The 13,987-nt window shown below is 40.9% G+C and overlaps 1 protein-coding gene across 1 annotated transcript; it reads right to left on the bottom strand.

The window, feature by feature from the left end:
* Positions 1–7,088: 7,088 nt before the first annotated feature.
* LOC108388105 (olfactory receptor 7E178-like) lies at positions 7,089–13,987 on the bottom strand. The gene is made up of 2 exons (XM_073220175.1): positions 13,959–13,987; positions 7,089–8,031 (listed from the first exon to the last, which is right to left on the bottom strand). The coding sequence occupies exons 1-2, from the start codon at positions 13,985–13,987 to the stop codon at positions 7,089–7,091; spliced, it is 972 nt and encodes a 323-aa protein (XP_073076276.1).

The raw sequence follows: 13,987 nt of genomic DNA, 5'->3' as shown, positions 1-13,987 counted from the left end.
AGGAAGAACTGAAGGCTTTCCAACACTCCTTACATTCATATGGCTTATCTCCACTATGAATTCTTTGGTGTTTGGAGAGTGAAGAGGAACAGCTGAAGGCCTTCCCACACTCCTTACATTCATAAGGCTTATCTCCACTATGAATTCTTTTGTGTTCTGTGAGGGATGAAGAATAGCTGAAGGTTGTCCCACATTCCTTACTTTCATGTTTTCTTTCCAGAGTGAATCTTCATATGCGCCCTAAAGAATGAAGAACAACTGAAGGATTTGGTACATTCCTTACATTCATAGGGTTTCTCTTCAGTGGGAGTTTTCACATGCTTCTTAAAACAAGCGAGAAAGTATAATGCTTTCCCGCATTCTTTACACTGATAGAGTTTGTTTCCTGTGTGAGACTTGATGTGATTCTTAAGGGATAGACAATCCGTGAAAACCTGTTTACATTCACAGCATTCATAGGATTTTACATCAATAGTTCTCTTCAGTATATTAAGATGTGAAATTTGGCTGAAAGTTTTTCCACATTGATTTTCTTCATTACATTCATAGATGTTCTCCACCACATGACTTGTTTTAAAAATAAAAAGCATATTATGAGTAATAAATTTTTACCATTTTCAGTGATTATGTACATTGCCTGCCCTGTCAAGATAGAAAATCAAAGCTCTCAAAGAAGTCCGTACAATAGCCAATGTTATCTTGAGTTTTTGACTTACAGGATTGTTCTGATAATAGATACAAGAGTTCCATGTAGCTGAAATACCTTTAGGAAAAGAAAAAAAGTATGGGAATAAATAACAACCAATAGCCATGAACAAACTAATAAAGTTCTGCTTGCTTTTTCTTGTGACTTCTTTTGTCTATGAAGTTTTCAGAGCCCCAGCCAGAGAAACTAAGATGGGTAAAAGAAATAGCTATTTTCCTCCCATGCATTATGTTATGAAGTTGCTGTAAGAATCAAATTAAATAACAAATATGAAGGGGTTAGACAGTAGTTCTCAATACTGGTGGATCATTATAATTAGCTGTTGGTCTTTAACAATTTACAGATGTGTTGGACACAATCTAGAACCAATCAAATCAGAATCTCCACACATCAGATTCTATCATTTAACATGATCAGAATAGAGAACCATTGCCCTGAATATCTCTAGGAACTTAATAAATGCTCCATTAATATTACATATTATAATTATTATCATTATAACCTTAAGTCATACTAAATTCATATTTAATAACACTAGCTTCAGAACTCATATTTTTTTACCAATAAAACCTGAGTTTTCTTGATATCCCTGCATTATCCTATTTCTCTGTACTTCAATGGCCCAAAAGCAGACACTATCATGAATTTGGTGGATTTGATTTCCATTTGGCATTCCCATAATATTAATAGATATTCCAAATATTCTATAATGTATTCCATATATGTATATATGTATTCCATTATATATGTATTCCAATATATATATATATATATATTATTCCACAACATATTCCATAAAGTTCCAAATATTGACTCATGTACCCAGGTTTTCCTGAAAGTTTACCAAAATATTATCATACTACACATGTGGTTTCCTGAGATGGTCCTATTTACCACAGTATTGTGGTTTAATATTGTCTCTGCCAAGCACACATATTTCAGACATTGTAAATGATGCCAGCTTTTACCTGAGGGCTGGACGTTACTTTCATTTTCCATTTCTAACAACTCTCTTAATACAATGTTTGTACCTATCTCGGTAACACAAGTAAGAATTTCTCTAAGATACATTCAGGATAAATGTTTCAGTTGGAAAAACAGATACATTAAATTTTACTACTAATTGCCTACATATTTTTCCCAAAGGAAAAATCGGGATTAGTCAAATAATTACTTTAATGTCAAGATATAGACCAGAAATATCCCTGAAGTCTGTCTAGCTATGGACTTCCCATGATAGAACCACTTGAAAACTCCCATCTTTTACAGGGAATATTATTTCAATAGCTCAGATTTCCAAAATGGTCTACAAAGTACATTACTATTCATAGGAAACCATATAGCTCACAACATTCAGGTGATAAAGACCTCTGTAAGCCACGTGGCCCATTCCTTTAATTCACAGATGAACTCACCAAATCTTGAGAAGGAATGAATGGTTTTACCTCCATTTACTCATATAGGAGTAAAGCAGGTTTCAAAAGAAAGTAGTTTTGCTTTGGTGGAGGGCACAGAGCCCCCAGATGGGAATCAGGAGACCTTTGCTGAGTCCTTCATCTGTCATGTACTGAATATGAAGGGTGTGTAACGCTCAGCCTCCGTGATCTGATTGGTGTCCTTTACTGAGAAACAGGGAGACTGAGTCCCAGCTCTAGGACATGGGCAACACCCAACCAAGATTAGCACTTGATCAATATTCACTCATCATTTTTAAATCAGAATTTGGATCATCGTTAGGATAGTGGACTTAGTGGATGATGTGTAATCCCAAGAAAGGGTTCATGGCCTTTTATTCTGTTATGTGCCAGAGAATTACAAGTCTATCATGTCCCGCGGAAATTGTTCCTGGGATTAGCAGAAATCATAAAATGAACCTCAATCTAGAAAAAAAATTAATTTCTCTTTATCTTTCCTTTGTCTCTTATTCATTTTCATGGAGATATTTCTCCACAGTTTTTTACAATTAAGACTCTATTAAATGGAAAACAATGGGCCCTTGGAAAATGTGGGGCCTGGATACCAACACTGTTTTGTCTTTTGTATCGCACTGCAGAACAGCGCTGGAAGGAAGGAGATTAAAGGCAGAAGGTGTCCTGTGTGCGGAACACATAGGGCATGTGCTCTCTTCCGAGAACCCGGGAATAATCTATTGAATATTTAACAGAAAGTGTTGTTCTCATACCCTACATTGTGCCAAGAAAAGTGCAGGCTCTGAGGAATCAGGAATGAGTGAGAATCAGTTGTTTCCCACCAGGTGCTCAGCATCGACTTGCATAAGGACAAAAATAAAATATCCTCTCAGAATCAAGGGCAACCAGGTCTACAGATGACAACATAACTGAGCTGGGTCTCTGGTGCTTAGCCTTGATAATAATAAAAGTGTCTAATTTAATTTGCTCTTACTCTGCTCATCCATCATGTATATTATCCCAGACCCAGGATCCATTATGTTGAAATCTTCTTCCATGGAGTTGTGTCCACTAGACAGCAGATGAGAACGCTGAGGATCAGAGATACTAAAATGTTCACCGGTGTCACACACGTAACAAATAGGACAGGTTAGATTCAAAATCAAACACTGGGTCTCTGATCCATACACTGAAACTGTTCACTATTTAGCAATGAGAGTGTAAGCAGACACCCCGAGTCTGTGGGCTCCCTGAGGTTACCGTGGAGCCGTGTCCTGGCGGCAAGGGGGCCAACCCTCGGCCTTTAGGTCTCCCTCAGATCGAGAGGGGAAAAGGCACACAATGCAGGCAGGAGTGGCCTTGGCAGCAAAATCAAAGAGCAGGGACAAGACAGAGGTCTGGCGTGCATCCCTAGGGCAGCGCTCGGTGATTCTGCCTGTGCCTCGGCCATAGCCGCGGCCGCTGGCTCCGCAGGGGCGACTCCCCGCTCTGCACCGTGGTTCGCCAGGAGCCCGAGGAGAGAGCGCAGTGACCAGTGGGTCTCTGCCTGGAATGCCAGGGAGAGAGTGCAAGCATGGGCTGGGAGGAGAGACGTGTCTAGGTGCCCTGTGAACGGATAGACTCCTTCCTGCCACGATGGGTGGGGCTGGGGGATTCCTGTGATGGCAGGACCAGGTGGGAGAATGACAAAGCTGTGAATAAGAGCTTTCGGGACCCCCAGAACTAAGAACATGAACTAGAATATTAGCCAAGAACGTGAGCTGAGCTCTGCGTATGGGTGCCTCCCGTCTGTTTGTCCTGAATATCCAGCTTACCTTCATGGTGAAAAACCAGTACTCCTGACAGTCCCTCCTCCCTCCACCATCTCCATGGGACCCACCGGGCTGTCCCGTGTCTTTGCAGGGGTGTCACCAAGGAGTGAGCATCCGCTGCCCCTGTCCTGCCCAGTACGGGCTGATGGTTCAGGCTCTGTCCTCGGGACCAGCAGGAAGGCAGATTGAGCCGTGGGCCTCCTGATGCTGACGGCGGTTCTGGGAGAGGACAGAGATGCGAAGCCCCTAAATTGGGACTATAACGGGAAAGGGCTGGAGGCACAGGCAGATTACTTACTCTTAGATGTCCTTGGGGACTCAGTGCACAGAGCTCCTAATTAGCCAAATGGGTCCATGTCCCCCCGTCTCTGATGACTTGGTATTATTAGAGGAGGAAAAGGGAATGTATTTGGAAGTGCGGACCCTCCTGTTTTCAGAAGCAAGCTCCCCTGCGCTACTCCTAGCGTCTCCCTCACAGACTTTTTAAATTTAGACAACTTTTCTTTGTCAGTTAGAAGAAGCAATGGCTGACTTGTATGTCTGCAAATTCATTGAATTGATCATGCTATCTGGGGAGAATTATGTCTCTTATACCAAGAATCTCATACAGTTTCCGTTTTCTCAGTTAAGATTTATGTATCTAAGGAGAACCTCCCATTTTTCTCTCTGTAGTCCTGCTTTTGGGTTTTGGATGGTATGTTTTTTGCTATCTTGAATGAAAGCCAAAGTTTTAATCTTTCTGCACGCATGTTTTACATGAAATAATAGTCTACTTCAGTGTATTTCCAAATGAAAAATTCGCTTAAATATTATAGTGGGTTTCACAGATGTCTGAAGTCTCAATGGAGGCTGCGGTCCTTTCAAGGCATGACTAACAGGGGACCTGATGCCAAGCTCAGCCCTGTGGCAAGGCCAGGATTCAGTGCTTCTTGAGCAGTCGGCTTTGGGCATCTTTCAGTTCCCTGCCGTGTGGGCTTCTCCACTGGTCGCTGATAATGTGGTGGCTCTCTTCTAGCAGAGTGAGCAGGTGGCAGAGGAGAAGGGGCTGGCAAGTTGGGAGTTTGAGTCTATGTACACATTAATGTTGGAGCATGACCCAGATATTTTTGACATTTTACTCATGGCATGCAAATCCCAAGATGCAGCTCAATGAGAGATGGCATACACAAGGCACGAATACAGAAGGCAGGGGATGTCAGGAGCAGCTTGAAAGCTGCCCACTCTCAAAACCTCCCCCATCAGGGATTGGGGCTCTATGCCCTAGACTGGAGACGTCTCTCTGGCTACCACAGTCTCCAACTCTCCATATCAGCATCTTCTCAGCAAAACTTTGCTGGGGAAGAACTGGCACATGGAAAAAATTACACTGCTTTGAGTGTTTCTGCAGAGCCCACCCTGTTTCTCTTGGCCATGTGGTCAGAAGTCTCTCTGGCTTCTCCTACACCAGCAGGAGCCCTCCACTGATGTAAAGGTGAACTGCAGTCGTTCCATGTTGAAGGGAATTCAGCAAAGATACTTAGAGGCTTCTGAATTCTGCTCAACTAGAAAGGGCTCATCTCTCTCCCAATGCATTGTCTTTAGAACCACTGTTTTTGAACCCTTGAATGAAATGTGCTTTGGGCTTCAATGGAGGGCTAGAGTGGGATGTATGGGAATGAGGACCTGGTGCATCTTTCTAAATCTCAGCTCTGCAGCCCGACTGGGCCAGAGTTCTTGTGATGAGGAACTCAGAGATTGATTTCTTATTAACTGATCATGAGGAAAACTTGAATATATAATAAATTACTTTGGAAATCCACTAGAGGCTGTGGTGATCATTTCTTGAAAGACACAAATGATGAATCACTATGTTGTACACCATAGGCAAATAACAGGCATCATCATGATCATTTTGTGATGTACACGAATATTGAATCATGTTGCCATACACCTAAAATGAATGTTCTGTGGCAATGATATCTCAGTGATAGAAAAGAGGAAATTCACACAGAGCCAACATTTAAACCACACACAGACACAATAAAGACCTAGCTCCAGGAAGTAGTGATCACACTGAAAGCTAAGAGTTATAGGGGAAAGGGTGGGATAGAGCACTTTGGTGAGAAGAGGAATTAGCCATTGTGTGCCATGCTGAGGTCTGCATCTATAAGAATGGGCTGCTGCCCAGACCCCTGTTTACCTCTGCTGCTGCTCTTTCACAACAAAGATCCGTGGACAGGTATAGCACCTCTGAAGGCATTAAGGTAACCTGACTTAAGCCTGAGTCTATAAACTGGATAATGCTACTGCCAGCATGGAGGACACCCCTGACTGTGAAGACACTGAGTGGGGAAAGAAATTAATAAATATGAACAGGATTGAGAAGACCTGCCTTGACGTATATCCAGTGGTATAGAAAGAAGGAAGTGAGACACAGTGAGGGAGAAACCATGAAAAAAGAGGGAGAGAAGGTGGAACGAAGGGAGAAAAGAAACCAGGCTGTAGCAGAGGAAACAAGAAGCTGAAGCAGAGGTCCGCATTTGACCCAATCAGACCTCCAAATTTCACTAAAAGCTTTGTACAAAAAAAATGTAAAAGGATCCTATTGGCTTTTCCATCTCCACAACATAGGTTCTGAATTAACTTTAACATCTGCTGAAAGGCTGCAGTGCACATACTTTTCAGTTTCAAAGTAGCCCAGTTTGGACAGGAAAGTAAATATTCACCCTATCTTCCCAGAATGTTCTCAAGATCATTAAGGGGCAAATTTTCAAATATGTCTTCATCTCAAACAAGGATTGAGATTGAACAAACAGAAAAAAATTAATAGAAGAATAAAGAAGCAATAAGTACCAAGAAAAAGGGAGCTCTGTTTATTTTGCAACGATAGAAGGGAAACTGCTCCTGCTCAGACACCTGGGTGGTGCATCAGGACAGTGAGAAAGGTGGACTGATGGATGACTGCACGTTATCCTGGAGTGGCTGTGATTGCAGTGGTAAATCCGGAACCATCTCCCAATTCCTTCAGTTACACTAAAAGGAATAATTTTGTGAACAAAAGGCAGGGAACTAGATGACAACATATACACTATGTGCCTGGAGACTCAGAATTTATTGTTGTGCATGTTGGATTTTGCTGCATTTTCCAGTCCTATGAACAAAAAAGGATAAAACATATTGAGATCAGGCTGTTCTGCTCATAATCCTCCACAGTGCCCTCTTGATGTCCCTGTTCCTCAGGCTGTAGATGAAGGGGTTCAGCATGGGGGTGACCACCGTGTACATGACCGAGGCTGCTGCACCTTTCCTGGGGGACAGGGACACAGATGAGCTGAGGTACACCCCAATGCCTGTGCCATAAAACAGGCAAACCACGGCCAGGTGAGAGCCACAGGTGGAGAAGGCTTTGGACTTCCCCCCTGCCGAGGGGACTCTCAGAATGGAGGAGACAATTCGAGTATAAGAGTAAAGGATCCCCGAGACTGGGATGCCACCAAAGATGGCACTAACAGAATAGATTAATATGTTACCGGTGGGGGTGTCGGAGCAGGCGAGGCGGATAAGCTGAGGAGCATCACAGAAGAAATGAGGGATTTCCACATGTGTGCAGAAGGTAAGTTGGGACACCATCAAGCAGTGAGTCAGGGAGTCTGAAAGGCTGATCACAAATGACACCACGATCAGCAGGCCACATAGGCGGGGCCTCATGATGGTCAGGTAGTGCAGGGGGTGGCAGATGGCCACGAACCGGTCGTAAGCCATCACAGCCAGGAGTAGGTTGTCCATACACGCAAAAAGAAAAAAGAAGGACACCTGAGTGAGGCAGCCTGCATAGGAGATGGACTTGCTGTGGGTCTGCATGTTCACCAGCATCTTGGGGACGGTGGCGGTGCTGAAGCCAATATCAGTCAGGGACAGACTAGAGAGGAAAAAGTACATGGGGGTGTGGAGGTGGGGGTCAGAGCCGACGGCCAGGATGATGAGCAGGTTCCCCAGGACGGTGACCAGGTACAGGGACAGGAACAGCCCGAAGAGGAGGGGCTGCAGCTCTGGATCCTCTGAGAGGCCCAGGAGGAGGAATTCTGAGGCGCCTGTTAGATTCTGAGGTTCCATGTAGGTGGGACACCTGTTGAAAAAGAAAATATAGTTTGAATAAAAAAAACAAGAATACAGGCTCCGAGCTAATTTTGTATTGTTTATATTTTGTATAAAAAAATATATATTACTTAAAGTGTGCAATATATATTTATAAATATATATTGTAATACATATTAGTATTAGCATACATTGTATATTATGTGAAATACAATGTGTAATAAATATTTTTAATTTGTGAAAGGAATTTAGTTTTTTGAATTTTCTTTTTTTAATTGAAATATAGTTGATACAAAATACTACATTGGTTTCAGGTGGACAACATAGTGATTAGACAATTCTATACTAGATGCACACCTTTGTAAGCATGATCACCATCTGTCAACATACAAAGATATTATGATATTATTGCCTATATTCTGTATGCAGTACGTTTATCCCTGTGACTAATTTAGTTTATAATTGGAAGTTAGTCCCTCATTATCCCCCACACCTCTTTCGTCTGTCTCCTCTCTTCAGCCCCACCAGTTTGTTCTCTGTTTTTATGACTCTATTTCTGTTTTGTTTACATTTTACATTCTACATGTAAGTGGTATCATTGCACGTAGCACAGTCACTTATTTCACGTAGCACAATACACTCTAGGTCCATCCATGCTGTTGCAAATGGCAAGTTTTCACTCTTTGCATGGCTGAATAATATCTCATTGTGTATATATAGGCAGTAAACTGGAATATCAGCATTACCAATTTTTTGTCTGGATATGGGGGAAAAAATACAAGAATAAACAAACAGCATTCCATCAGACTAAAAAGATGTTTTCCAACAACAGAAACCATCAACAAAACAAAAAGGCAATCTACTGAATGGAGCATATACTTGCAAATGACATATCTGATAAGGGGTTAATGTCCAAAATATATAAAGAACTCATACACCTCAATACCGAAATATATCTGATTGAAAAATGGGCAGAGGACCTGAATAAACATTTTTCCAAAGAGGATATGCAAATGGCAAGCAGGCCAGTGAAAACATGCTCAACATCACTGATCATCAGTGTATGTATTTTTGATTCAAGAAATTCCCAAGTAAAGTATTCACACTTGAGGGCAACACACCCTGGTACCTTCAGCAATATTTCTCATTTGCAAGCTCTTCTTAAAACTCATTGCTTCTTGATATCTGTGTTGTTTATCTGTTTCTGAAATGAACACAGTAAAATATCAGCACCTGATTCTAAAGAAAAATACAGAGTAATAAATATCCCTCTCTTTAACAAAAAAAATGACTCCAATTAAAGTACATTAACAAGCCCTCAAATGTACTTTATCTTATCCACAGGAAACACAAGAAATTGTCCTCATTTGGGATATAACCTTACGGAAGTTGAGGTTTCTGAATTAACATTGAATATGCATAACCTGAAAGTATTTTTTATGTGCCAATTTTTTCATGAACTTTTATGGTAATTTGCTATGACCCCCATTTTCTCATGGAGCTGAGGGCTCACTCACATGGGTGGGTCCTCTGGTCAGAGGCTTCTCAAATATAACACAAATATATAAATATTTGGACATGGTGGAGTTCATATTTGGACAAATATGTTTTTGTTACATGTACAGAAGCATTCGGCATCCCTAATCCTGAAGATGTTGTTCGTGATTAAATGGTTAAGCAACTTTCTGTGAATATGCTGTATCTTTTTTGTTGTTGTTTGATGGAATAAATTTGTTTTTATTGCTACATAGTTGATATACAATACAGAATTGCTTCCACATGTATAACAGTGATTGGACAGTCGTATACATTATGTAATGCTTTTTGACAGGTCATTTTCTATCAGTGTTATACCATCTCAGGGAAAGCTGTGAGGTTGAGTTTACTTTTTGCTGTTTTTATTTGTAGTGCTTGGTTAAAACTCCCTAAATACATCTCTAGTTGTACACATTTGTGAAGGGTTCATCTCTCATCAGTTCCAATCCTCTTATGCACAGTTAAGAAACTTAAGACTAAGGCCCAGACTGAAACCTTATATTTAACTTCTTATGCCAGCTCAGGCGTTTTTAAATCTACCCTCTCTTACTTAGAATTGCAATTCAGCTCACTGAAGGCAACTCAAAAGTGTTCATTTCTCCTGGCAGGTCAAAATACAATTTCATTTGAGGGAAATGAAAATAAAAAGGAAAAGAAGTGGAATAAAAAATACTTTACAAACAAGTGTGTTGCTTGCTCATCTGTTAAAAGTATATTAATTCAAATGACCTCATAGGGTTGCTGTAAGAAATTAAGTGATAACTATAAAGTGCTTAGACAAGGTTTTAGTGGATCCTTAACATTGCTTGTTGACCTTTGAAAAGTTCTGCTCCACTGATCACACCCAGAACCAGTAAAATCTACACTTAACTCTGTTGGGTATATATACACATATATAACGCCTAGGTAGAGAACCACTACCACACAGTAGAAAATCCTCCAGTAACATTACCTATTATTATTATTGCCATTACTACCCTCTGACAATACTGAAAATATAAATATGTAATACTTCCTTAAGAATTCATTTTTCCAGCTCAACTGAGGTATAATTGACAAGTAAGTAAAAATTAAACATACTTAAGGTATACAATGTGATGTTTTGATATATGTATACACTGTAAAATGATTAGCATGATCAAGCTAATTAAATAACCATCACCTCACATGGATGTGATTGTGTGTGTTTGTGTGTGTGTGTGTGTGTGTTGAGAGCCCTGAAGCCCAACTGTCTGAGCAAATTGCAAGTATATAACACACTATTCTGTATAAATATAGTCACCAAACAGTAAATTTTAGCTCCAGAGTTTATTCATTCTGCATAATTTAAACTTGGTGTTCTTTGTCCAATATCTCCTTATTTTCCCCACATCCAAGCCCCTGGTAACCATCATTTGATCTCTTCTTTTATGAGTTCAACTTGTTTAGATTCTATATATAAGTAAAATGAAGCAGTGTTTCTCTTTCCATATCTGGCTAATTTCACATAGCAAAATATCCTCCAAGATCATTCATGTATAAAATGAAATGCTGAATAATATTCCATTGCATATATATGTATAAACACACACAATATCCATCCCTAAATGGTTCCACTTCTCTGCCTTTCAATTGCTCAAAAAACAAACACTTTTCATGCTTTTGGTGGATGTATTTCCTTGTTAATACTGCTAGATAGTAAAATTCATTTATGTTTCCATCAACTGTTGTCTTGAACTTACCTAAATATTTTCATTGTACACAATTTTCCTGAGTTCTGATTTGTCACAATATTGTATTTTGAGACTCTGTGAAGTACATATATGTATTCCAAACACTTTGAGTGATACCCAACATTACTTGAAAAATAAATTTCATTTGTGAATTCCTTATTATGACAAACCTAATAAAATTCTTGTGCCTCTTTCTGTCTCACACAGTGAGAACTTCCATAAGATACGTGCATGAAGAAGAAAGGATTTGTAAAAACTGGTAATACGCAACTTCAGCATGAGTTCCCTACATGTGTTTTTCCAATAGAAAAGTCACACAAATTCCACCATATGCTCTTGTTGTCAAGGCATAGAAACAGAAAGATCTGTCTAGCAATGAATCTGTCTTTCCATGACAGGTCTTCATGAAAATTCACACATTGTACAGGGAATAATATTTCTGCACTTCAGATTTCCAAAAATGGTTTACTAGATGCATGGCTGTGCATAGAAACTCTGTGATCTACAGTACTTGTGCAATAAAGGTCCCCATGAACCCTCAGCCTATTCCCCTACAGATGAGCTCACCAAATCCCAAGAGAAGGAATGAATGGTTCTGATTGCATTTGCTCATTTACAAGTAAGGCAGGTTTGAAAAGAACATAATCATTCTGCTTTGGTGAGGGGCACAGAGCCCTCAGATGGGAATCAGGAGGCCTGTAGCGGAGTCCTACATCTTTCACATACTAAATGTGGAGTGTGGGTAACTCTCTCCAGCTCCCTGTGCTGGTGTCCCTTACCCGGACACCCGGAGGCTGACTCCCAGCTCTGGGACATAGGCAGCACCTACAGAGGTTATCACTTGGTAAAGATTCAGTCATGGTTTTCAAATCACAATTTGAATCGTTATTGGAGAAGTAGGCTTATTGCTAAAACACAATCCCAAGAAAGGTTTAATGGCCTTTTATTCAAGTTACATGGTAGAGAAGTAAAAGTCTATTCTGTCCCAGGGAATTCATTCATGCATTGACCAGAAGCCCTAAAATGTATCTCAGCCCTGCAATAAGATTTATTTCCTTTCTCTCTCACTCTTTTTTTATACTTTCATTTTTAAGAAAATAGCCACATTTCCTTAATGGAATACTATTGATTCTATTAAATGGAAAATGACAGGACTCCTAGGACATCTGTGACAGAGATACACGCAGCAGGGTGTTATCTTTCATCTAGTGCTGTGGGACATCCCTGGAGGGAGGGAAGACACACAGTGTGCAGAAGTCACATTGAGGCTCTGTTCCTGGGAACCAGGGATGCATCTACTAAATATTTAATCGAGATTGTTTCCTCGTAGCCTGCACTGTGCCAAGCAAGGCGCATGCACCACAGAACCAGTAATGAATGAGATTCAGTTGTTTCCCTCCAGTACTCAGAATACACCTGTGTAAGGCTTACAAAACTAAAATGTTTTCTCAGGGATCCAGGGAAAACCAAACCTTCATATGGCAGCACATTTTACTTGATTATATGGCACTGAGTAATAACAATAATAATGTGTAAAATATACTTTGCCCTTACTGCACACACACACCACATCCTTACATCCTCACTACTCCCTATACTTAATTCTCAATCAGTGCAGGTGTGTCACTGAAGATCAATTCAGACGACATCGTTGAGGCTCAGGGACACTAAAAACTTTCCCCGTGTCACAATAAGTCATGAATAGATCAGACAGACTTAAAATTACATGGATCTCTGAGGCCCATGTTCTGACCTTGATCACTCTGTCTCCCTGTACATCAGATTTTAAGCAGAGGCGCAGAGCTCTAAACTTCCAAGGTTTGCCTCTTCACTCTTTCCTGAGAAAATAATCCAACACTCTGGCTCTATGTGTCCCGTAGAGATTGAAAGGGGTTAAGCTACAAGAATACAGAAGGAAGTAGACAGCTGAAGCAAAATCAGGGAACAGGGTGAGACAGAGCTTCCCCGAATTATCATGTTCCAACCCTTCCTGTGACCTCCACCCATGGTCTCAGGTAAACTTCCCCGGCAGGTAACATCAGGTACCAGACACAGCTCTCCGATGGGGTCTCACAGGGACCTCGGAGGAAAGTGCTCAGCGAGGAGTGGGTCTCAGCCTACAGAGACTGACAAGGGAAATGCCGGGTCAGGCTGACAGCGGAACATTATCCAAATGTCCTGTGATTGCAGTCTGACTTTTGGATTCAAACCTGACTTCAACCCTTTCTACCCAAGACACACAGTTACATTGCTGTCCTTCACTGGAAAATGATAGTAATACAATGTCTGTCTTTTTGGAGGTGGTTATGCAGATTATATTTAACAAGCTACATTAAAAAAACCAAGCTCAGAGCATAACACTTAGAAACCCTGGTAAAACATTCAGGAGAGTGTGGTCAATATCATCATTTCCACCAACATGATTCCTACTTTCACAAGCATTTTCGTGCTTAGGGGACAGTATAGGAAGACATATTTCCTGCTCTGGGTTGTGGAGAAGTCTGCCAGAGCTACACCAGTGTGCGAGGAAAGCTAAAGCATGCATGAGTTCTTGTACCCCCAACAGAACCAGGAATTTGAAGCTCATTGGCCTCTGAGCTGAAATGTAGCATACTGGCACCCTTCCTTATGGCTGTTCCAAATGCTTGTCCTCATAAAGAAAAAGAAGCTCCTCTAGCCCCTCCTCCATCCAGCACCTCCAAGTACTCACTGGGCTACTGTGTGTCTCTGCTTGGGCAT

Source organism: Manis javanica, chromosome 13, assembly GCF_040802235.1.
Source record: "Manis javanica isolate MJ-LG chromosome 13, MJ_LKY, whole genome shotgun sequence".
In the NCBI taxonomy this organism is placed as follows: domain Eukaryota; kingdom Metazoa; phylum Chordata; class Mammalia; order Pholidota; family Manidae; genus Manis; species Manis javanica.
This window is presented reverse-complemented; position numbering and strand designations above follow the sequence as displayed.

Bases quoted from the DNA above. Each gene is read 5' to 3' on its own strand.
- LOC108388105 (XM_073220175.1), bottom strand. From the start codon at position 13,987: ATGCCCAAGCAGAGACACACAGTAGCCCA. The intron at 8,032-13,958 runs GTGAGTACTTGG...CTTTTTCAACAG, and splicing joins CAGAGACACACAGTAGCCCA to GTGTCCCACCTACATGGAAC.